Raw genomic sequence first — 26535 nt, forward strand, 5'->3', positions numbered from 1 at the left:
ATCACAATGGATGGTAATTTCCGGTTGTGAAAAAGGTTAATTCTTAAATCCTCTTAGAAGTGACTCTACGAGTTAACGAAAATTTCAGGAGCATTCTAATCCTGTTTTATATATTTCATATCCCATAGAAAAATTGGCGGCATTTTTCTTTTATCTGACTTTTAAGTGATCACGTGAATTACTTATATAGCAGGTATATATATTACAATGCGGCGAATATCGCATAAGTAAAAGAGAGCGAGAGTTACTTTTGCAGAGAGGAAACAAGAAGAGGGGCCGTGAGGGGAGAAAAGGGTGGACGGTGCCCTGCTTTACCACCAAGCGAGGGTCGGTGCTCCGTGACCGTTTTGAATGGAAATCGGTGGTCGTGGATAGAAAATCGATAAGTACGTTGCGGAACCAGGAGAATTCGGGGTATAACACCGGCTGTGTGGCTATGTTTATCTCTCCTCTGTGTCTTTGTCTCTCTCTTTGCTCGGAAGCCGAGCTTTTAGAGGTATAGAACTCGATAGATTCATTAAGAACGACACTTACGAGAATGTACATTATAAATTAATTATTTTATTTTTATTATTTTATTTACATATATAAAGTAAGATTTCGAATATTTAAAAAGAATAAAAAAATATTACCAATTTTATTGTTTATAACGTTCAGAATATAATTTTAATTAATATTTAAAATACACAATGAAATACGATGGCTAATGAATAGAATAAAATATTTTCAGTGGATATTAATTAGGTCAGCTTAATAATATGAAAATGAAAACAAGTTAATATTTACTTAATTAATAATTTCAATTAGCAGTGAAATTTATAATCATTAAAATGGAAATGAATAATTGTTATTATTTTGTTTCGTCGTTATCAATTTGACCTAATAATCAATTTTCATCGTTTACAACATTTTATAAAGCCCCGCGGAATATTATTTACCATTTGTTGTGTTACACATAAATATAATTTATATATATATATATGAATATTCTGGTACGATATTCTGATACGAACGCTTAATTTGAGAAACACGAGCATTGAAATATCACATCGAATGAAACGCAGGAGGGTTGTCTTCGACGTCTTCTTCTCGGCTTCTCGGAACACTTCGGTCAACTTGGAGGATCGGCGTACCGCGGGAGGAGAAAACGCGGCGAATTTATAGCCCATCTCGCAAGGTTTTATCTCGAAAAATCGCACGGCCGCAAATCGGTCGTAAATAATCCTCGAAGGGCAAGATTTGTCGCGGCTTACAAGATTTGTTTAGTCACTGGTTCCTACATTCGTTTCTTGGTCCTCGCCGGGAAGAAAAGGACCTTTCTTCCCTTTTCTTCTTCTCCGGCAACGATGTGGCGAAAAGGTGGTATACTCGCGACGAAGAGGACGAGGGGCGAAGGAAGTGGCGGAGGGCAGGGGGGAAGGGAGGATTGTGATGGAATCTCTGCGATTCGGTCGTTCGTCGACGATACACCGGCGAACGGAGGGGGGGGGGGGGGGCATCAGGAGAAGAGACCGCGGCGGTCCCGACGGCGGAGGGCCGAGGGAGACTGTATATATATCTCTCGTTCTCCGCTCTATAAATACCATACTCCTTAGCGCTCGGGCTGTGCCATGCCATACCGCGCTGCGCCGCGCCAAAGTCCGTCCGCCCGCCCGTCCGTCCGTCCGTCCGTCCGTCCGTCCGTTCGTTCGTTCGTCCATCCAACCGGCCATGGCGAGTCGCCGGTCGCGAGAGTCGGGCCGTTGCGCTCGATGCCAAGGTCACGCGGCCCTCGTGCTGCTCCTGGCCCTGCTGCTCGCCGGCCCTGCCTCGCGCCGAACCGTGTCGGGAATCGTCGAATGTCGCCTTCAACCCCTTCATTCACCGGCACCGATCGCATCGGGGTTTTTCCTTTCGATTTCCAATCCAAGTTTCTTATCTCGACGATGACCACAGTCCTTGACGAGATTTCGTTATTTTTCTTGAGCGCTTCTCCGAACCAGTCGAGGATTCGATCGATCATCTATTATATTGATAATTATAGCGTGAGATTGATAACGCTGTTTTAATGAATTTTTCGAAAAATGTATCGGCACATTGATTCGAATTTTCGACCTGACGTTTTCCGATATTTTTCCGCTTGCGTCTGCAAGAGGTGACGGGAAAGGAATCCAAACCGTGTGACGGTCGATTCCTCGCATATTTGCACGCGTTGCCAACGATGGAACGATCGCAAGGGTAATGAAATTGTGTCATGCGTTGTTCGGTGTCCAGTTTGCGAATACCTCTGAGCAAAAGGAGGTTTGCACTCGCGGTAGTTGGCTGGTAGCCATCGGGTTTCCCGGTTGTGTGTGCGAGACAGGAAAATTAGTCGTCCGGTTACCGAGGCAATGCGAGGAATAAACGCGCGCCACCGCACGTAGTGCGTGTCGCTCTCCTCGCTTTTAAACGGCCCGCATCCGGGGTGCCGTTACGCGACCCTCCAAATTCGTTCGTTTGCGGTTTACTTCATCCGATAAGGAAATGGGATACCACCGTCTATCATGAGGTACCACCACCTGTTAACTCTTTCATTTCCTGTATTAACCTTTACAATTGCACCTTTTTACCGCGGCACTTTTAATTAAAAAAAGAGTGAATTGTTCAAAACATTGAAAATTCACACACATTTCGAGATCAAAGTACGAAGCGTAGAGATAAAAAAAGCAAAAGTACAAATGAAAATAATATTGCACCCTTCGGTGAATGAAGGAAGGACAATGTCGGGGCGACTATTCTCGCGAACTTGATTACCGCCGCATGCTGTAAATAATTACAGCACGCAAGAGATATTTTATGTCCCGAAATATAAAGAAGGACGAACTACCGTACGCGTGTATGCATGCCATCGTCGGACGTATCGTATATACACCGTATTCACCGCTCGCTCGTGCAGTCGTGAGGGACGCGATCGACCTCTCGCCGAGAGTTGCCTTAACCTCTTGGATTTTTTCTTACTCATTTCAGCCCGCTGCCTGCCCGGATGCGACGAGCAGCACGGACACTGCAATCGACCCAACGAATGCATGTGAGTATACGTATATACATGTACATATACATACGCGGCTCGCCTAATACTCACACGTGCATTCGTGTGCACGTTGTTCGCTCGTGTGTTCCTCCGCGCGCGCGCGCGCGTGTGTGTGTGTGTGTGTGTGTGTGTGTGTGCGTGGCGCGTGTGCGCGCGCGCGCATCGCGCCGCCCCATACAACCGCCAACTAAATTCCTGAGCCCCGACACGGTGCATCCACTCCTCTGTATGCGCCGCCGCGGCGTATGCATGTACGCGCGATAATAATTACGCGCATACCTATCGTAAATTATCGTTCGGCGCGCGGTTTCGAAAAGGTATACCACGCCGGCCAGCAGCTCTCGGAGGATCCACGTCACGATTCCACGTAACGCTTGTCCTACACAGTACGAGTATCCCGGAATCGTTTCATTCTCCATCGCGAGATGTTGGAACTCTAACTGGAAGGAGGATGATTCATCTTCAATGATTCATCCCCTTTTCTAAACGTTGTACATTCTTCGGGGCACTTTACTTTCGCGAGAGAGTACTTCGAGAGTCTTCGAAACGAATGCCTGTCGGAATGCCTGTTTTTGCGAATAAACGTTGAAATCAACAATTTTAATTAATAATTGCATCTGCATGCCGCGTAATGTTATCGCTGACTTAAAGACGCGTACTCCTCAAGAGTTACGGCAGTGCGTGCATTCGCGACGGCATTATAAGTGCGCGCACTCGTTGTATATTATCGTACGCATATTTTTGTAACGCTTTTACGAGTGTGCGGGCATACGGCGGGAAGGAAGGAGGACGAAGTGGAATTCGAAGCTCCTCGACTGCTTTCCGTACGTAACGAGGCAGTTTCCGAGGTGCCAATCGTTCCTGCTCTCTCTTCCTTTCCAGATTCCACCGATTCTCTTTGCTCTTCCTCCTCTTTTTTTCTCCACTTTTACTGTCATTCCTTCTTTGTTTCTCCCTCTTCCTCTTTCTTGGCCCGTCGTCCGACGTGCCGTTGAACTTTCCGATTTAATTCCGCCGTTTGGCAAAATTCCGGGTTTCTCCGACATTTCCGTATTCTCTCCCTTGGAAACGTTCGCATAGCTTCGGTTTAACTTCTTTTCCTTCTTTCGGCAAATGTCCAAAGGACGTCTCATAAATCGTGGAGTAATATTTCAAAATTTTTTTGTTTTTCTATCGTGGGAGGATTCTTTAACGAAAATTTGTAAATCTTTAGCAAGGAAAAACGTAGAATTCCAAGTTGTCGTGCGATTATTTAACATATTGAAGGTTTGATATCAGCATTAAAAGAAGGATTCTTTTTCTTTAGGCATTTTCTTTCTTATACAAAATGCATTGTACTTAATACGATGACTCGCGAATATCACGCACTCCAAGATATCGCGTCGTGCCGGTATGTCGACTTGAATCTCGGCCTGGTCGACGTTAACTCGACGTTTGGAGTTAACTCAATCATTTAATTACTCTACGACCAGGGTTAATTGTCCCGTTAGTCGCAGCTACGAGTTCGCCGTTTGTACCATATTCACGACCGCTTCATTCTCGCGTGATTTTTTAACCCAATTTATTCTGCCACTCTTGAAATGTACTTAAAAATAAAATATATAAATATATGCGAGACATGTTGACCGACCCAATGGATCTCGTATTAATATCCGGTATTATGATTTTTTTCGATTAAATTGAAGTTTATTTTTTTTATACTTCGATCGTTTTGTTCAATCTCAATTTTTTTTCACAACATCCAGAATAAATAATTTAAATAATCTTTTACTTTTATTTCATCTCGTCATCGCGTTGGTTTCTCAAGTCGTTTCGAACGTCGTCCCCGTTAGAATCGGGGGGGTGCCGTCGCGAGGCTCAAAGTTGCACGATTGTGAAAGGAGGAACGGCGTGAATTTTCCCGCACTGCAAAATATGCATCGCCGTCGTGAGTTCTCCAGCGATGAATATCGAGAGTTTCTCGCGGCGACGGCAGTGAACGCACCGCGGACTATGCGTGCCTGCAGCGTCGCCGCGAGAACAAACACCGAACGTCGATAGTTGAACTCGAGAGCGAATATCGACTCTGAATAATTTGCCAATTCCTCTTTAAATTGCTCAGCTTTTCCAACGATCATTCAAAATATTTTTGAATACTTGCATAACGATCTAATAACTTATACTATAAATATTATTTTGTGATTTTATAAAAAATTAGTAATATGCAAATGTAATTACCGCATAAAAATTCTTTTACAATGTAAGTCATATATATGGTATGGTCTCGTCTCTTCAGCGAGTATTATTATTTCGTGTATCATTTTAGTACGATCATTACGACGGTACGGCACGCAACAAATGTCAATTACGCGCATGCACATTACGGATGTACGTCTTTGTTACGAACAAAATTTTTTTTTTTTTTACCTAACCTTACATTCGACACTCGAAGCCAATGAATAAAAATATCGTTACACGACGATGTAACGGAATTTGATCGGCGTTAACCTTGATCGCACTACACGTGCACGCGACAATGGCTGACGCATGCCACTTTACACGCCCCGATCATAGATGATTACGTAGATTGCGGGAATGGAATTACGATACGCTCGTTTTCAGTCGTACAGCGTATATTCGCGTATACTCGGAAACGATAACGATCGTTTCGAGGTGACGGGCCTCGCCGGACTCGTGGGATATCGCGCTCGTGAAGAATCATGACCGTTGGGTGCCCCATTGAAATTTTGGGACCCACGCACGGTCATTCGTGCGTGTGGTACCTGAATACCGATGACGATGCATCAACGTTACGATCTCTCGTTTCTTTCGGGATGACGACGCTTCAACGTAAGGATAAACGTAAAAGAGGAAACGCGCAGCGAGGGAGCTACGAGACATCTATTATGTCGCGACATTTCTCGAGGAGATTAAAAATTAAGAAGAATATAAAACAAATCACGTTCAACTTTTACATCTTATGCGTATTTCCTACTAATACAAATATAAATTTGCATGTAGGAATTTTATATTGTTCCCAACAAACGTTACATTTCACGATATCACGTTTTGATTCGACCCCGTTTAAATGCCCGCGTAATAACAGGCAAAGGTCAAAGAACGTCGTACTCGCGTCTCGAATCGTAGCGCGGTATCCTCGCATCTGATGGCACGAGAGTCATAAGAGAAGGAAGAAGAGAAGGAGGAGACGAGAGAGAAGTCGTCCTCTCTTGTCTCTCTTTCAAAGAGACATTTAAATCGAGCCTGATATGCACACGGAATTTCCATAGCCACAATTGGAGAGCCAATCCTCCTTTACCTTCTTCTCTTCCTTTTTCTTCCCCCTTTGCCTCATCGGTGCATGACCTATCCCCCGGTGGTAATTATGCCATAGTCGCGATTCTGGTTTCGCGGCCTAGCCACAAAGTAGAATGCGCGATCACGTGGACGCCACTCGCCGGCGTTCTTTGGGATATACGTTTCTAGGTGCACCTTCCACCTTCGTCTCTCGTGAGCTGTGATAAACGACTACGAATAATCCGTGCGGCACAGTTCGGCCGTTGTCCAACCCCCTTGGTCCCGTTTTGCCTTCTCTTCGCGTTTCTTCCTTCACCACCGCCTTCCGTCTCTCTCTCTCTCTCTCTCTCTCTCTCTCTCTCTCTCTCTCTCTCTCTCTCTCTACGCTCTTCGCCACGCTATTTTATTATTTCCTCTTCTCTCTTTTTCCTCTTAGATCGTAGCGCTCTTTCTCTCTTCCTTTCCTTTACTTTGTACATAGAACTTAATGGTATAGTCATGGGACGTCCACGGCTGCAGTTTCCCCTCTATCGTCTCCTCTCCTCTTGCTTTTTCCTCGATCGACTCTTCGTTCATCTTTCTCTACCTGTCTCTCTTACCCTTGTACCTCCGTACCTTTATTCCCTCTATCTCTTTCCGATAGAGCCACGGCGAAGGAGCGACTGTATAGCGACGTACATATACGCGGGTGTGACAGTGTGAGGCACCGCGAGCAGGCGCGCGCGAGCGCACGCACGCACACACAGAGCAGCGTAACCTTTCCTTGACCCGCATACTGAACGGCTGTGCCGAGGCTCGAACCGTGGGAACACACTACTCGACTCATCCCCCACCGCTCCGTCAGAATTCTACTCCCTTCTCCCGCTCCTGCTTTTCTCCTTACTCCTCCGTTCTCTCCGCGTCGTCGGCCCCGTTGGTCCCGCGCGCGGTTCCCTCTCCCTTCCGTGAACTCTTCCTCGCCGCTGTCCTTCTCTCTATCGTATCCCGGGCCCCCTGTCTCCCCACCCTTCAACGACTGCTTCTTCCCGCTCGGACTACCTTCGGTCCCCTTCTCTCTTTCTCTTTACGCGCGCTCGTGTGCACCCTGTACGCACACGTACAGGGCTACTTTTGTGTGTACGTTTTCTATTTATATGTGTGTATGTGTGTGCATGTCATGTGTGCAGGGCACACACACGTGCAGCATCCTCTTTTCATTCCACCTTTCGTTCTATCTTTCTCTCTCGCTGTCTCTGTCTATTTTGGTCTCTTTCTTCTTCGTTCCTTCTTCGTGAGGCATAACCCCCGCACGTAATGTAATGGCCGACCAGCGTATCATCCTCATCTCTTGGCGTGCCACCCTCTCACTCTTCACCCGGTGCTTCATATATATATATATATATATATATATATATATATATATATATATATCTTTCTTTCTATCGACTTTATTCATCTTTAAGATATTCCCTGTCGCTGTACGTTACCTCCTTCCCTTTGCCCCTCGTCGATCATCCTCTCTCTCCTACGGACCGCGAATCTTTTCTTCCTTCGTAACTCGGCCGAGAAGTCCTCGCGCCATCCTTTCCTCTTTCTCTCTCTCATCTTCCTGCCGTATATCACACACATCCGTGCGCGCGCGCATATCTTTCGACGACCTCTGTCCCTTCTTCGCCCTCCTTCTTGCAAGAGCTCTCGTGGTGTGTACCAGGATTTCGTCGACCCTCTTCTCGCGTCCATGACTGCCTTCCGTCCATCACCGGTGAAACTTTCCTCGAGACTCGTGACCGATGGAAGACAGGAGAGAAGAGATTCGAGTATGCAGACTCAAACTTCGCTTCACGATCGGATCTCTGTCATAACACGGTCCCAATGGTCTAACCAGACCTAATAATTCTGACTTCTCGTGGGTCATCCATTCACTTATACCTGTTTGGTTCTGTCCCGGTATATACAGTTACCGGGAAGAGAATGATTTATTTCCAAGAATGATTCAGCTTTCGTGGAAATCGTGACATGTCTCCGTCATCCATTTACTATGCCGCTGATACGCAACAGTAGTGAGATACGATATGTGTCAGTCTTTTGATTAGTTTCTTATTCCCTCGTAATCTCATCCGAGTATCACTAAAGAGTCATTTCTGTCGTGCTGTTACAGATGCCACAACGGCTGGAAAGGATCGCTGTGCAATCAATGCGTTCGATATCCGGGCTGCCTCCACGGTAGTTGTCAAAAACCTTGGGAATGCGAGTGCGACGAGGGTTGGGGTGGACTGTTCTGCAACCAGGATCTCAACTATTGCACGAATCATAAGCCGTGCATGAACGGCGGCACCTGCTTCAACACCGGCCAAGGTTCATACACCTGCTCCTGCCCGTCAGGCTTCACCGGCACCGAGTGCCAGACGCCGCTCTTCGACTGTCATTCGAAGCCCTGCCTAAACGGCGGTACCTGTACAATGACGGAATCATCAACCACGAGTTACGTGAACGGCACTGGTACCGAACTATCATCATCCTCTAGACAGCAGCAGCAGCAGCAGCAGCAGCAGCAGCAGCATCGTCGCAGCTATCGCTGCACTTGTCCGTCTGGTTGGCGCGGCCGACACTGCGAAATCACGACGCGATCCTGTCGGGACTCACCCTGCCGACATGGCGCCACCTGCGAGGACGATTCTCTGCGCGGTTACGTCTGTCGTTGTCCGCCCGGCTACACCGGCACGGACTGCGAGTCGCAAGTCGACGAGTGTTCGCCGCATCCCTGCAACAACGGCACCTGCATGAACCACGTCAACGGTTTCCGATGCACGTGTTTCGCCGGCTACACCGGCGAGCACTGCGAGATCAACGTAGATGACTGCCAAGGCGATCCGTGCCTGAACGGCGGCAGCTGCATGGACCAGGTGAACAGCTTCCGCTGCCAATGCGTGCCGGGTTACGTCGGCCGGCTTTGCCAGGATAAGGTAGACTACTGTCTGGCAAAACCGTGCGCGAACGGAGGCAGATGTACTTCTGGGACCAATGATTACCACTGCATATGTAAACCCGGTTTTACCGGCAAGGATTGCAGCGTGGATGTGGACGAATGCCAGAGCGCGCCATGCCAGAACGGCGGTACATGCCGGAATCGCGTCAATGGCTTCTTATGCGAGTGCCCGAAGGATTGGTACGGTGACACCTGCAACGATAAAGTCGGCGACAAGCCGATCACTCCACCACCATCCCCGCCCGCGATTTCAAACAGCGGGGTGGCAAACGTGCCGCTGGCGGAACCATCCTCGGGCGGCAATCATTGGCCCGGCAACCTGTCGAAGCACGTTGCCTCTAGGAAAACCAGCCTGACCACCGAACACCTAGTGATGATCGCGACACTTTCGACCGCAGTTCCAGCCTTCGCGCTCTTCGCTGCGGTCGCAGTTATGTGCATGAAGAGGCGGCAGAAGCGGGAACAGGCGAAGGCTGACGAGGAAGCGAGATTACAGAACGAGAGAAACGCGGTGCACAGTAGCATGAGCAAACGTAGCGCTAGTACCATCGGCGTTGGAGGTACCGGTGGTGGCGGTCTCGGGATCGGCAATGGCGGCGGTATCGGCAGCGTCGGCGGTCTCCTTGGCAGCGCCGGTAGCGGCCTAATCGGTACCGGTGGCGGCAGTGTATGCGCTCTGGGCACCGGCGACGCGCATATGATCAAGAACACCTGGACGGCTAGCAAGAGTGTGAATAACGTCGCATCGGCAGCATCGCGGCAAGACGACTTGGACTCCTCGTTTCAGACTGACGTGACGCTGGATAGTTCGTGCTCCGGCTACAAGCCGGAACCAGTGATACAAGATGGCCGAACGAGAACGACGAAACAATTGAACACGGAGGCGGCGGCCCACCGGGCATCCGCGCACCTCTTCCAGAAGGAGAAGGACTGTCTCGGCCTAGGCCTCGGTATCGGGATTCTGGAGAGTGCCAAGAGATCATCCGTATTTGCCACTACTGCCAACGTGGCGGACAATTGTTGTGCCGCGGAAGCCGCGCTGATGAAGAGGCCGGCGACGATATCGGAAGCCAACGGCACCGGTGTTGGCGTCGGTATTGGCGTCGGTGTCGTCAGTAGTGGTAGTAGTGGACCACCGGGAAGCGGTGGCGGTGCATCGGACAACAGCAGTTGCGGCGTCTACGTGATAGACGATCACTATGTTAGGCATGACGCCGCGCTGGCGGCGACACTCGCGACAGAAGTGTAGTAAACTCCGGACTCCCATTTAGAGTGATAGAAAAAGAAAAAGAGTATGTGCGTGCGTGTGTGGATGCATGAAAGGATGGGAGAAAAAGAAACCAGTGCATGTGCGCGCGTGCATGCGAATCGTGGAACTTGTTTTCTTCGTATGTGTGAATTAACAGACCACCCCGTTCGATTTCCTTCGATTTTTCTCGAACCGCACCGCCGTGATGCTCTTGATTCAGCGACGCCTTTATCTCGGATGTCTCTGTGGAGGTTCATTTATTTTCTTTACCTTTTTTTTTTTTATTTTTATTTTTATTACATCTTTTTTTGCTGAGAGTGCTTGTGCATCCGCGATCGATCGGCGCCGCTAGTCATCGGTGGGACTTGGCGATTGAAACATCGTTGGCGCGCCGCCGGCCAACTTGACCAGCCAGGAGTGTACGTGTCGTCTCTACTGTGTTGGGACGAGAATGAGACGACGATAAACTGACCGAAGACGTTCGATTGGGGCTGATCGAGAAGCTGACAGAGACAAGAAGAGGAATTAACGCGATGCTGTGGGGGTCGGCCGGTTCCTTCAACGGCCGCCGACCCATCTTTAGGTATTAATATTATATCGTGCTCGAAAGTGAAACTCTGTACAGAACTAATTTATTATTATTGTTATTTACGTTATTGTATTATCGATTGCTATTATTATTATTATTAATATTATTATTATTATTATTATTATTATTAATAATATTACATCGTGTCGCATTATCATTGTTCCCGGTATTAGTTCTTTTTCGAATTTTTTTGCGTGACCGAGCTGCCGACCGGAGCAAGAGTAACGACAGCGAGAGACCTTTTGTGTATATTATCTGTGTACGTGTGACGAATGTGCGTGTATGTATGTATGTATGTATGTATGTATGTATGTATGTATGTATGTATGTATGTATGTATGTATGTATGTATGTATGTATGTACGAATGTATGTAGGATACTCATGTGTATGCATGTAGTTGCGAGCGAGTAAGTTTAATGACGGATTAGCATTTTTGAACGACGTTGTTTTTTCACATTCGGAATTAATATTTCGCGTAATACCGCCTCTTTTCCTCTCTCTTTTTTTTTTTTTTTCATAAAGCATTCCTTTTCTCAGAGAAAATACCGTAATGCGGCGAGGAAATCTTCCGGCTAGTGACGAAATCCAACGTTTCCCAAAGTTTCGACGATCACGAAAATTAATATCTAAAATGACACTTGAATGAAACGCACCTTCGACTCTTTGGGATTCTCCATTGTCGACAATCCCGATTAGTCGAATGACTCGCGTTGTCCTTCAAACACTCGTTTTCCACGCCGATTTTCAACCGGCTGAAAGGAATGTCTGGAAGGATGGAAAGCCATACGGCTTTTAAAAAAATTCCGTCCTTTTAATTCGGAAACGTCATTCCATCATGATGATCGATGATAATTTAATTAATTTTGATAAATATGGAGCATTCGAGTAAACATATAATTAAATTGAGCGATAATGGTAGTTAGGCATATAGTTTTCTTAGAAAAAGATAAAAAAAAATATCGAAAAACTCAGAGGGGAAAGCCCATGCATGCGAAGTCTGTCTTTTGACATATTTTCATGGAATTAAATTGAACTTGCATCGAGAGAATATATAATGATGAGAAATTTGTTTTGTCGCTAATTTAGATATTCTAAGAAAATTGCGTGATGTTGGCTTTCCTTTATCGAAAAAAAAAAAAAATCGATTGTCTATGTCCATTACGACGTGCATTGTTCGATGAGACGTTGCTCGCGCTACGTATGACTGAAAAGACGAATAGATGTGTATAAATTATGCAGATAGAAATATATATATATATATATATATATATATATATATATATATAGATAGATATAGATATAGATATATATATATATATATATATATAGATATATATATATATATATATAAATGGACAGTGAGAGATCTGGCATCATTGATGACGATGTTTCAACAACGATGCGGTTCGCTTTGATGCGATTTGGCGTTGAAATCGGCGAAACGAATCGGAAAAATGAGCGAAAAGAGAACAATTATCATTGCACGAGTGAATGTGGATAAAATGTCTACCGATGTTTTTTTCGGCATTTAAAATTTGATCACAGTGCAATCTTCCCTTCTCGAACGACGCAACGTGAATATATCTTGCAAGGATGCTAAAATAATTAAAGACATTTGAAAAATCAGTATTTCTTTAAACGAGACATCCTAATCTTTCAAATGATTTTTTTCGTGTCCTTCTTCCGCGTTGTTCATATCACCGCTTTCTGGAGTTTATACTTCCGAAAAGCGGTGAACCGATGGTTGAACTGTGATTCATATTGAACTTTTTTTGGCGGATTCGATTGTTTCTTCCGCGTTTCTTCGCACCGGACGGACGAATCCGTGAAGTAACTCCGACTCGTATTGTCCGCGTTCACTCGTGCGAAAAGGAAAAGTCCAAAGAGATTGTCCGGACACGATTTCGGCTTTCGCGAATTCTCCATCATTTTCACCCAAGTGAGCCACGTTTTCTTTCAGCGATACGCCCGCTGATTTCGCTCGCGAATGCGTGATAGATAAGTGACGATTATTGCGTGTTGATGCCGCACGGTCGATTATGATAATTAATTATTTATTTATGACTGCTGATGACGATTTTACATGGCGTAAAAAAAAAAAATATAAATAAATGGCGATTAGTGCGCCGACGACAGTGATGACGATATTATCGCAGATTAGAAAATGCGCATGCGATGACGAAGAAAGTGAGAGAGAGTGAGAACGAGTGAGAGAGAGGGAGAGACAAAGCTTGTAGCGACAAAGATTCGATGATGTTCCTGTTACGAAATAATAATAATTAAATGAACGAAATGCAAGTACCGACTAAGTCAGGCTTATTTTCGAATCTCGTGCGCGCGCGATGGCGCAAACGGGGCATTTTTTTCGCATTTACATTGACAGTCACAGATAGTAATCGATAAACCATACGTATGTAAACCGTGACGTCCGCGATTTGGTCGAGGATCGCGATAAATCTAATCCTTCTCATCTGGCTTCCATTTTTCATCCCCCTCTTCCTCTCCCCCGACGACCGCCGTCGCGCGTGTACAGACTTCGAATTAACGAGAAAGGCGTGCGTGTAAATGACAATGCGAGATTATATTATACGAATTACGATGTGTAATAAAGCTGTTGTCATTTTTTTGTACTTATACTACTCCTTCGAATGATTTGATACGTCTCGTTATCTCGTTGAATGGTCTCCATCATTCCCATCCTTCTATCCCTTTGCCCTCCCTCCCGATTAGATTTTTTTTCAACGACGTTCCGAACTTTTTTAGACTTTCGAATTAGATTTACTTTTTCTTTTTGTACCAGCGATGCGTATTCGCGAGAAGAAGGAAAGTATCGTTGCCCGCCACACAGTGGCCCGCCTTTTGTTCGCGACGAGGCATTGATGAAGATTGTAAAGACCATCCCCAGCGTACCGTACCCCCCATTTTTGTATAAAACAGAGAAGATAATATGCACACAGCGTATACATACACTGACATACACGCAGCACATCTGTATATTTGTAGTAGGACTATACAATTGCGATTATTATTAATTATTAATATTATTATTATAATATGAAACATGTAAATAGATGAATTGTCAATATAACGATGTCACGCAAACAACAAGTGGACGATTAATAATGATACATTAAAAAATGAATTCTCGTTCTTCTTTCGTCTCTCCCTAATCTCGCTTTCTCTTTAATCTCGTTACGTGACGAAAATCTCGTTGCGAGTACACAATACACTATATAATATTTAATGCAGAATCGCAAGTAGATTTTTTTTTATTGACGATTTCTTTATGCAAGTTGGAATAAATGTAAATGATATAACTACGAAATATTTTCACGATCATAAAGTTACAGTTTCATCAAGTAGACCTCACTGTAATCCGAGTAAACGTATAGATCATATGCCGCATATGTGATACAAGTTAAAAGAGTCTAGGTGGTTTCTCGCTCTTGTCACCATAACCATGCGATGTGTCTAGAAAAGAGGAGTCCGCTGTCTCTGTCGACTCTAGGGTTTAGTTAGGAAAGAGTAATTCCGAGACACCCTGTATTACTCATCCACCGAGCGCACTTTCGAGGCCAGACCGAGACCGGTACGCTCGTCGCTATTTCCGTGCTAGTCGTCGACGTCGTCGTCATCGTCGTCGTCGTCGTCGTCGTCTTCGCCGTCGCCACGAATCGCGCTTAAGGAGGCAGGACACGAAATGCAGCGTACGATGATAAAGACCGCGCCGGTGTACACTCGCGAGAGCTCGACACGGAGAGCTTGCGTTGCTGCTGCTGCTGCTGCTGCTATCGCTTGTGGGAAGATCGATGAGAGAAAGGAATCGGTCGGATTCGGCGACGACGACGAACGAGTCGAAGTCGTAAAGAAGAAATCGCATCATCGCGGAACGAGGCGGGAGAGATGGCGGCCGATAAGCCAGTACAACTTTATGTAACTATGCAAACCGTTTCGCGCCCCTCATCCCCGGATTTGAGACGGCGAGTCATCTCTTCCGGATGCGGGAGATCGGAGAACTGGCCTTGGCGCTGGCGACTGTGCATGTGTCGTTCATTAATAATCGACAATTCTTATTCGACAGTTTTTTTTTTCTTTTTATTTAATCGTTACAACTCTTTACGGGAAGTATATACAAAGAAGGAAGGAACTATTCTGTCGATTGCGTATCGAAATTGTAAGAATTTCGAAAAAGAAGACGCCAACTTTCATGAAGGCAATGTCGATTCTTTCGAACGAAACGCGATAGTGGATACCCGTTGGGAGGAAGAAAAGAGAAACCTGGCGTGGTAAAATTGGATGTCACACCCGTGGAATCTTAATAACGAGCTGTCCCTCGCGCGACAACGCCTTGCCGCGATTGCTCGTTAATTGCAAACATTGAACACGTGTTCATTTGTGCGCGTACAAGATGGGGATATTACCATTAACTCATTTGCAAAACTCACTTGGTTATTGCCTTCGCAATTATCTCTTTGACGGTAACAGAAGGGTTCAAACTCTCGTAACGCCGCGCTTCAGTGAGTTTCAGCGAATAAAATAATTTTCATCTCAAGTAAAACTACTTCTATGCGACACGTTTTAGTTTCGAGCTGAAATAACTTTCATCGTTCACACGACGCATTTTAATTCTCAATTAATTGTACAATAATAAGAATTGTATGATTAGGATTGAAGTTGCGGCGCAACTTCTCTCGGGGTCGATATCGTTGTTCACTTTTGTAGTAAAAAAGATCCGAGGAATCGAAGCTATCGAAGGGCCGTACATTCGATACACCGTGTATATCAGCGCGGGCAGAAACCGGGGAACCTCGTGAAAGCCGTCGAGAGACCCCGAGTCCATCGGCCGAGAGCTACCCACGACTCATCGTGTCGTTATATACGCGATGGTTATTACCTGCAACAGCATTACTGCTGCTGCCGTTGCCGCTGCTGCAAATCCATTACGATTGCCGTGGCATTCTTCGTGTTTGTCCTCCCTCCCTCTCTCCCTCTCTCTCTCTCTCTCTCTCTCTCTCTCTCGTGTCTCCTGCTCCTCTTCCTCCTACGTCTTCCTACACATCCTCGTCCTATCTCCCGATGACGACGACGACGACGACGCTCTATCGTCCAGTTCCCTCGACTTTGCTCGTTTCAGCCTCGTTCCCACCTATTCCCTCCTCCTCCTCCTCCTGACAGAAGAGGTGATTGGATACTTGGCCGTCGTTTGGTCGCGATTCACCTCGCGAAATTCATGTAATTTATTATGAACGAGCGCGAGTAACGATTTCGTCATGCGACTGGTCGCGATCGACCTGAGGCTGTCTCTCTCTCTCTCTCTCTCTCTCTCTCTCTCTCTCTCTCTCTCTCTCTCTCTCTCTCTCCTCCTCGATTACTGGTCTTTCTTCTTCCACGAGACGCATTAACGCCAATTTGCTGTCTGTTTTGTTCAACTTGTTGCTTAACCGCTGATGGATGAATATGCATTGAATTAGCGCACTATCCGCACTATATCCAAGAGTTTACGTAGGGAAGAGGGGGAGGTTGGATAAACAAGATAGATATAAATCTTGTCACGTCAACGAAAAATTCCTCCACATCCAATTACGCGATTGATAAAATGGACGCGAGGGCCGCGCGGTGTATTTCGAGTCCATCTCATCGCGTGGAGGCGTCAGGTCCCCTTCCAATCTAGAAGAGCAACGGGGCGAAAGCGCCGAATTACGGTAGGAAGAGAGCCGACGGACCGTCGCAAACTGTCGCCATCGATCAGGGATAGGGTTACGACCGGCCCTTCGCGATCCCCGTCGCGCTTCAACGATCACGAAAACCAACCGTATCGACACCATAACCACGCCACATCGACCGTCATCCGTATCGCAGTACAGAATTCGGCGTCTGCGTTCGATCGGTCGCGCCGGATGCCGATCGGAAGCAACGGCCTGAAAAATTACTTCGTGTCATACACGGGTGGTAGCTGTCATCAACGGATATTATGATTGTCGTCGAAATAATCGCGTTCTTTTTTTTTTTTGTCGGGACAAAATGTTCCGCCCGGATACCATCGATACGAAATTATTCAATTTTGATGCGTTTAAGCGTTCGAACGATGGATGTTGTTCCATGGTGGAGAGTTAGATCAATGCGAGATCGGATATCAATAAAAAGGTATTGATACTTTGTAAATATAAAAGTATCGTTCTTTTATTCTCGTAAAACGATACGTTTTTCTATATATATATATATTTAGGATACGTTTTACTATACATTTTGCTACATTAGATTAATAAAGTACAGGTTCTAAGTAATTCCAATAATGTCACGAGAGGTTTATATTTTTCTAACGTCGGCCTTTATTCGTTTCAGGCTGATTTCTTTCGAAACTTAAGTCCGCAGCAGGTTTAAATCTGTCGCTGTAACGATGCATTCATTCTAGGTGAAGATGAAGCAAGAGAAAAATCGGAGGCGGAGAGAGGAGGAGGATATGCTCAGTGCCGCCTCATGTGCTCGTAAACTCGGCACTCGGTGATGTGCACTAAAGCGGAGGGCAAGTGAAAGTCCTTCGAAAGACATACAGAATCAAGAGAGAGAGAGAGAGAGAGAGAGAGAGAGAGACGAGTTCATCGCATACGCGTGTGCGCGAGCGCGTGGCCTCTTACTTTTTCGCACTTGTGCATCACGCGCGGCGGCGTGCACGCGTGTGCGCCGCACACGCGTTACGTTCTCTCCAACTTGCGCGACTCGTGCGCGAGGAAAAAACGCGAGCCGCCGCTCTTTTTCTCTCCGAATACAATTTCCACATCGAGCACAGTCCACTTGTTCCACAGTCGGCAGCGATAATAAAATGTTAAATTATTAAAAAGGAAAGTTGCGAATATAATCGAGAAAAAATAATAGTGTTGACAAAATCTCTTTGTAATTTCTTAGCTTTGGCTAAGGGGGTTTTTATCCGCCAGTTCCTGAGAACGACTACTACACACACACACACACACACACACACACACAATATTTTATATATATATATATATATATATATATATATATATAGTATATATGTACATGTATTATTGTATTCTCTCTCCCGAGAAGACATCAACGGAGTAGGAAGAGATTCTTCGTAGGGAGAGATTCTTCGAGTGGAAAATGTAGGATTGAATTTTCACACTCGACTCGGTAATAGCGTGGCTATCGAAAATTACACTCGTTGCCGCTGATCGAACTTTCGCTTTTAGTCGCGGGCGAACCCCGGAGCCACATATACGTCCGCGGATAGTCTTATTAGCCGAGCAACCGAGCTATTTCCTCGTCTAATCGTTGCGGGATCGGCGTAACACGTAACACGCATGATCTGGAGGGAGGCTCCTGCATAGGTCACGTTACGAGGCGCATCCCGCGATATAATCGAGCTAAACGAGCGCGTGTAAAAAACAAAACGGGAGCAGCGTTAGCAGCCTCCTCTTTCTCCTTTTTCTCTCCTCCCCCCCCCCCCCCCCGGCTCGGGAACGCCATGCGAAACCGTGGGGTCGGTACCGGCGAAAAAATTAATTGGGCGGATGTAATCCGACGATTCCCACGATTCGACTATGGTACCGGGCAATCTCTTTCTCTCTCTCTCTTTCTCTCGCCGCTGTGCGCAGGTGGCGGACGATGTAACGTACGAATCGACGATCCGGTCCATTATCATCGCTCGCTCGCTCGCTCGCGCAAATCGCCTCTCGTACCTCGAGCCTTTTTAAGGTCGATCAAGCCTGGTCGCTGATTGTCCGTACGTCGTGTTTTGATCGACAAACGGAAATCCGCGCTGCCGCCGGTCGTTCGACATTCGACAGCTTCGCTGTCCCACGATACCAAACTCGATCGCGTCGACCGTGTTTCTCGCAAATTACGGACGATTCATGCAGCACAAACGTCTCTTTGATATCTGAACGTTCCAATCTGTAAGCACATAACTCGACTTTTTAACTGACCTGCGCTATGCAGGCACAATTTGTTTCCATAATAATGAATGAAATATTAATATGAATAAAAAAACGAAACGAATACCGTAATCAATTAACTGTACGACAATTTTTGAGTTGACTCGATAATATAAATTTGTTGCAGCAAAAAAGAGTTAAAAAAATACATTAAAATCGCAAAATCCATCGGAGATATTACGGTCTTACGCATTCGTCTCTAATCATTTCTTCGCAGCCCATCTCGTCCGTTACAGCGAGCGAGCGAGCGAGCGAGCGAGAGAGAGAGAAAGAGAAAGAGAGATATCGCCATAACAGTAATTCCTAGAAAATGATTATGGGCGAGCAGCGCGCGTAGGTGGCCGACAGAGGATTTTCCGAGAGGGTGAAGGCACCTCTCTCAATGTAACGCGGCCGTAACGTTCACTCGCACACGTCTGTTCCTGCGAGGCGATCCTCCGCTGACATTTGGAACTCCGCGCACACCTTCACGCAAAGTATGCACGACTCCGACCTCCTCCTCCATTGCCGTCTCCTCCGCCCCCGCTTCCACCTTCCCCTATTCCCCTTTCTTGTCTCGTATGTTTAAACGATCGAGTCTTAACGGTCTACCACCGTCGCTGCCGGCTTTACCTACATTCTACGAGCGCAACGTGTACGCCACGACGCGTTAATGATATCTCCGCGAGATGCAGCGAAACGTCTTCTTTCTGCAAATTTGTGATAAAATAGGTCTCGTCCAAATCATAGTTTAGACAAACAACAGGACAACATACCAAGGGAAATGTCTAGGTGTAACTAAACTATAAATTATTTCAGTTTACAGTTGGAACACGTAAAGTTGGAAATTTAAAAAAAAAGAATCAAAAACTTTTGCCGTAATTATAATTAAAATTAAATTAAACGAGATGGAGTCAGCTACAATTATCGATTACATTTTATTGGTCCGACAGTTTAATGAATATTATAAAAAAAAAAATCATAATTCACAGTTGACTTTACTTGTCGATAACAAACGTAACAATCGATTATCGATTACCTGGAGGGGAGTCATGCCGAGTCATTAACGACTCACACTATACTCCATGGCGAGGAAGAGGAAGAGTGGGGGGGGGGCCTTTAGCGCGTCGGAAACCACCGCGAGGTCAGCTCTCGAGGCCTCCGCGCGTCTTTTTACGACCGCGGTTAAGAACCCGCACCGGACCCGCCGGCGCTTCGCTACCTTTTGACCCCGCTCGGTGCCAGATGCGAGGAAATGGTATTTCGGCCTCGCGAAACCGCCGATCGGCTGTACACGGCGATCGAGACTTGGCGCGAACCGAAAGGAAACTGACAAACTACGTCTACAAAATTGAGAAAACGATGTTGCGGGAGGGAAAAAAAAAATGAAAAATGTATTGGTGAAAGGGCGATACGGAGCTTTCCGAAAAATTGTCTCCCTCACGAGCGACCTCTCGTTCGCGATGCTCGCCATTCTCCCGACGATTCAACTTAAAAGACAAAACTCCGGATATATCGTATAACGGGGAATATAAGATATTCGCGTCATCGCGAGTTAGCGTCTCGGGTCCATTTCAATCGGCGCGTGCATAATACGTCGGGATTGACGACTTCCTCGTGTCTCTCTCTGATATCATCCCGCGGCGCCTCGTCTCATCTGTTTTTACAGTTATTCGCATTACAATCTCGCATACAGTACAATAAAATCGTAATCGCGGTTTAGTCGATGTTTATTATATCCGCGACTTCTCCGTCCCCTTCCCCCCCCCCTCCCTCTCCCTCTTTCCTTCTCTCTTCTTCTCCGTTTCTTTCCGCGCGCGCGGATATTGATTTCGCGGCTTTTACCCGCGAAACGACGCAAAGTACGCGCGCTACGTCCGCTAATCCCGCCGTTATCGAAATTACTTCTATAAATTAACATAATCCCCACGGCCGTTGGGAATCGCGCGTGCTGTTACGGGGTCGCGGCTCCCGGGACCTCTCGCGCCGCCACCGCTTTTTCCGAAGCGAGAAACCAGCCCCGACCCGACGAGATGTGGTACTTCGCTACCTTCTGACCTCTCTATACCTCCGCCGTGCGCGAGAAGGAAAGTCGATTTTCCTCCTGCCTCTCCTTGTCCGCTTCGTTTCGTACGTCTCGCGAGCACAAGCGGTTATTAAGTTTAGATTCCCGTATATGCGCCTACCTGCACGAAGAAATCATGGGTACGAAGGCAAAACTCACATTCTCCAACTTTTTACAAATATCCCTCTTGCTGGTTGAAAGAAGCAGTCCCATTCTATACTATCCACGTGTACTTATTAATTAGATGGAAGTATATAATTCAAATTTTGCATTATTAGCCGTTTTTAATTTGCAAATAAAATTATAAATAATAATTAAAGTGATATTTACGTCGTCTGTTAATAATAATCGTTACGCGGCATATCGAAGACGAACATGTGGTGTTTGAAACAGGGAGGAATGAATCTTTTTTACCCTTTGTGATATAACGGGAAACGATAATCTATTAATAATTCCCCTTTTATACAACTAATAGTATAAGAAGTGGACAAAGAGTGGACCGATACATTACGCTCGTAATATCTTCTTTGTGTTATTCGTATCCGTATAATTTATAAAATAGTTGTATACCTAGCCGGAAATTAGATTTTTCCTCGAGCCGAGGATTTACATCGCGGAATATACTACGCAACTTCCGCGGGGCTATCGTCGCGAATATATCTTCTCTCGTTTATCTGGGTTCCCCGTTAATTAATGTCGACGACACGCGCGAAGTTTCTCTCGCGCGCGATGCTTCTCTCGGATCGGATCAGGAAGAAAGACCGCAGCATCTTCCCCGTCGACAGAGGCCGAGGGTATATACGGGTATACGAAACGGTACGGCACGGTACGTTCACCAATGACCGAGTGGCACGGATCCTCTCCCGCATCCTTTTCTCTCCTCTCTCCCCCCCCTCTCTCTCTCTCTCTCTCTCATCTCCGCAAGTCGTGCACGTGAGATGGGACGTGTGTTGTACGCGCGTGTACGCGTGTGTACACTTGTGCGAATGCACGACGAAAGACGCGCGTCCGCAGGTTCCGTGTATACCGGGTACAGCAGGAGCTTATCCCAACGTTAGGAATCGCCGCCGTCGCCGTCGTCGTCGTCGGACGATATATTTATTAATAGTCGTCGCTTTGACGACGAGATTCTCTTTATCGGACCGACGATGGGAGTCGGGCTCGTCTCTCAGTGACGATGATCGAGGGTGAATTATGTGGACGCTCAGTGGACGTAAAGTGTTCGAGATATACAGGTACAGGTTCTTTCTTTGTGCACCGAAAAAAAAAGAGGACGGTAATTTTGATTGATCCAATATCGTACCGTTATATTATTCGCCTTATATTTGTACTTATCAGACAAGTTTTTCTAGAATATAATTTAAATTCCAAGAGTTTTAAGAGGCAGAATAAAGATGTGGTAAAAATAGTCATAAAAGTATAAAAGCATGCCTTTCGGCGGATCAATTCTCCAAGACACATGTCAGAAGTTGAAATATATATATAGATTTCCAAACGTAGATCTAAAAGAACATTACGATCATTTAGTCGGTAATATATTTGTTTGTTCCTTATTTAGAAACATAAAGAAATTTAATCTTTATTATCCGAGATCTGGACCTCGTACGTTTTTATGTGTGTCTTAAAAGAACTGAGAAAGAAAATTTTGGAGAATCCCTTCTAACGCAGCGAAGGAAGAGAAATATAAAAGGGTTAACGAAACAAGGACGGGAAGTACGTGGTCGGGAACGTAAACAGGGATGACTAGGTCAGGGCCTAATCGGAATACCATGGCCCATCTGTCCCATCGATTCCGGAAGTGTCAGTCGGCACATCACGACCTCTTTTAACTGCTGATTATCTTTTAGAATCGGTCGATCGCATACTTAAATTATATTGTGGTTCGAAGATGACATAAGATGACTAAATTTAAAGAGAGAAACTAAACTTGTGTAGATAACGTAAGTAAATAAGGAGGTGTATGATGACAAATGTTAAAGGATAAAGAAGGAATTTAGAATTTTTACAGTAGCGACTGATCGACTTATTTTTTTTCTTCTGTCGCGCGTTTCCGTATAGAGGTCTTTATATATATATATCCATTCTCAATTTCTTTATGTATGAAACGATATTACCGATATCTTAAGCTAACTGAGCGTAGGAAGATGATCCGGATGATCGCTTGTATGGTGTCGAGTAGCTGATATCGTCAGAGGTTTAATTATTAAGACGCCTCATTGCTTTATCGCATTTACCTTATCGCGTTATCGCTTCTTGATGTTTACAATGACTCGTTGAGACAAGTTTCGTTTACTAAATTTATTGATTTTAACAATATATTTTATGTTATGTGGAACAGCCTCCGATATCTGTTAAATTTTTGAGATCGAAATAGTTGCAGATTATTTGTTTAAAAATATATACAGCGGCTCTTTGTGGAACAATTCTCTAAACTTGGAAAATTATATTTCATTAAATTTTGTAATCCATTCGATATCTTTCAAAAAAATAATTAAATTTCAATGTTTAACGATTTGTCTTGCGTGTACATAAGATATAAGTAAAAAAAAAGAATATATGAAGTCTATACGGAACGTAATACAAGTTTCCTTCTGTTCATTCTGTTTTATTCATTGAGATGGATATTTCGTATAAATGGCGATGCGATTCACAGTAGAGTCGCATTCGCGGAAACCAAACGGAATTCCACTTGCATTGCGTTACGCCGCATTCTCTTTGATCGGAGCCTCCTTGTACTTTCTAATTATGCTCTCGCTTCTTGGGCGCGCGTAGGTGCTCCGGTAACGAATCGCCGGCGATAACACGGCCCATGATTTTTTTCGTAACGCCATTCTCTCCAAAGTCCGCTTTTTTTTCAACGCCACTTTCGCATTTACGATCTCATTACAGTTCCCGCGAATGCAGCCACCCCCCCCCCCCCCACTTCGCTTATCATGACTCATTAATCCCGTGATTCCACCGAGATCTCCGTGAGTACCTACCTTCATCGCGGTATTATTAAGTTATTCGTAAGTAATATTACGTTATTCGAAAGTACGTTACGTCGAAATTATATGTCGTGAAATATTCTAGGCGCATGTAAAAATCCTTCATATTCCTTCGCAAAATCAACTAGATGTTAGAAACTGAAAAGAGAAATAGTCGCTATTCGAACCTGACGATTCGAACTGAAATTCAAGACCGTAAATAAAAATTTCTTATTATTAAAATTTTACGTGTAGCAATCTCTAATGATATAACAATGGAGATTAAGATTATATCAAGGTTGTTTTACCACGGTCTTCAGTTTATTGCTATAGTCCGAGTGTCCATCGCGCCGGAACTGGTTGCGGAATCGGCCATGCCTGTTACATGAATAAACTATCGTCACGTCGCTGCGTTACGTAAGAAACGCGCAGTCGCCAATGCATAGGACGCGCGGGATCGTCGTGCAGGGCACGTCGATGACTATTTCAAAGACAGTGACGACGATGATGATGATGATGCAGCGACGGTGAAGGTGAGACGAGATGACTACGTTGCCTTAACAGGATCCGTGAAATAAACCGAAAAATCACGCATTACATTACCTCGAGTCGCAATTAAGTTACCTTACGACTCATCTCGTGACATCATTATAAATTATTTCTCTCAAGTCTGCAAAGTGCGGCTTATTAATTTTTTTTTTTTTTTTTTTTTAATTGACTCCTTCATAGTTTCATCTTTCGCTTTTGCTTAAGCTTAAGACCAAATCCCCGATTCGATTACGATTTCCGTGGATATTAATTCCGATTTTCGATTGTGAATCGAGATTTGGATTCGAAGTGACGACTCGAACGAGTCTAGTCGTCGACGCCGATGCCGAGGGTGGGCGCGCGCGAGGAACTCGCTGCCACGTCGTAACTCTCCACCTTCGACAGCGCCGTTATTGTTCGCGACTTTGCCTCCCGATCGATTCCTCGTGCAGAGTAATCGTCCGATTGTGACGACAACGAGCGGGCGACGATTCATCTATCACGAGTCCTCTCTCTCTCGTGAATTCACGCCGCACATATCTCAACTTTATGTTTCGCACGAATTATACGTTAGCTTTAGAAAAATGTGTGTTACTTACTCTCGTTTAAAGAAATTTAAGAAAATTCTAATGCTTAAACGAATTAGAGAATTATAAGCCTAAAGAGAATTCACTCTCGCACTTCTTGTCGAAGACAACTTTATTCCAAATGACCATATGACCGATAAATCCCATCCCGGCCATCAATCTTCCGTAAAGAATATTTCGCTCATCTCGTAGGCTTTTCCATTAGTCGCAGCGCCGTAAATCTCGTTTGCGAAATCATTAGCATGCGTATATGTAAGAGATTCGATCTATCCGCTCAGGGACAACAATCGATTTTTATCTTCGATCTCCGCCGAGTCGCCTCGCGGTTTTTCCTCTCACGGTGGAAATCGATGATACGTAAAGGCGCGTCCTTCGCCGTAAATGCGAACAATATCGCGGGTGACGTCGCCAGTATCTCTCTCTCTCTCTCTCTCTCTCTCTCTCTCTCTCTCTCTCTCTCTCTCTCTCTCTCTCTCTCTCTCTCTCTCTCTCTCTCTCTCTCTCTCTCTCTCTCTCTCTCTCTCTCTCTCTCTCTTCCCGCGTTCTCCCGCCTGCATTAAAGACTACGCTCATATTTATCCCACTCTCATTGTGTCCGCACGTTGCAATTTTCTTTCTCCCCACGGCGATTTTCCTTTTTGCCATCCACTGTCGCGTAAGCACAAGCGCGACGAGTTCATCCGGCTATTTTCCTTGGAAAACGCCGCGAGCGAATTTCTTCGCTACGCCGCGTATCTCCACTTCGGTCTTCTTGCCGTAATTTTATTTGTCCGTTCGTTTCATATCTTTTTACAGCTGTTGGAAATTACGGAGCGAAATAAGCGTAAACACGATTATCCATTCCACTTGTCATTTTATCTTGGATATTAGAAAGCGGAATACTCGCAAACTCCCAGGACCGAGTGGAGAATAATAATAATAATAATAATGATTATCAGCAGCTCGTCGATTCACGGTTCCCACTCGGATTGATTCAACGGCACTCCGAGTGGGCAGCGGAAAAATGCGGGTGCTTTATGTAACTCTTTATTAAACGAGGCACTGTCTCGCGGCGGCAAGACCTCCCATTAAACGGTCTCTATTAATAAATAACGGGCAACGTTTTCCCTTGATAATTCGCTTCGTCGCGAATTAACACGGTTAAATTTCGCCAATCGCCAGGCATCACCGATCTACCGTCTCTCTTTCTCCCTCGTTCTCGCTCTCGATCTGGTGAAATCTCGGCTGGTAGCCGTCTCTCGACGGCCGTCTCTCGAACAAAGTAATCCGGAGGTTGTCTGCTTTGAAACAGAAGAATTCATCTGACTAACTCTGTGACCCCCCGCGCT

At 45.4% G+C, this 26535-nt stretch overlaps 1 protein-coding gene across 1 annotated transcript in view; it reads left to right on the forward strand.

Annotated features, from left to right (window-relative positions):
* The window catches only part of Delta (neurogenic locus protein delta), a 44486-nt gene extending 30214 nt beyond the window's left edge, over positions 1 to 14272 (forward strand). Inside the window, exons 5-6 of the mRNA XM_011645155.2 lie at positions 2986 to 3046; positions 8463 to 14272. Coding sequence (XP_011643457.2) covers positions 2986 to 3046; positions 8463 to 10539 — 2138 coding nt within the window. The 3' untranslated portion in view covers positions 10540 to 14272. The remainder of the gene's footprint in view (positions 1 to 2985; positions 3047 to 8462) is intronic.
* The last annotated feature ends 12263 nt before the right edge of the window (positions 14273 to 26535 follow it).

This window comes from Pogonomyrmex barbatus, unplaced genomic scaffold (genome assembly GCF_055798465.1).
Source record: "Pogonomyrmex barbatus isolate J1 unplaced genomic scaffold, ASM5579846v1 scaffold17, whole genome shotgun sequence".
In the NCBI taxonomy this organism is placed as follows: domain Eukaryota; kingdom Metazoa; phylum Arthropoda; class Insecta; order Hymenoptera; family Formicidae; genus Pogonomyrmex; species Pogonomyrmex barbatus.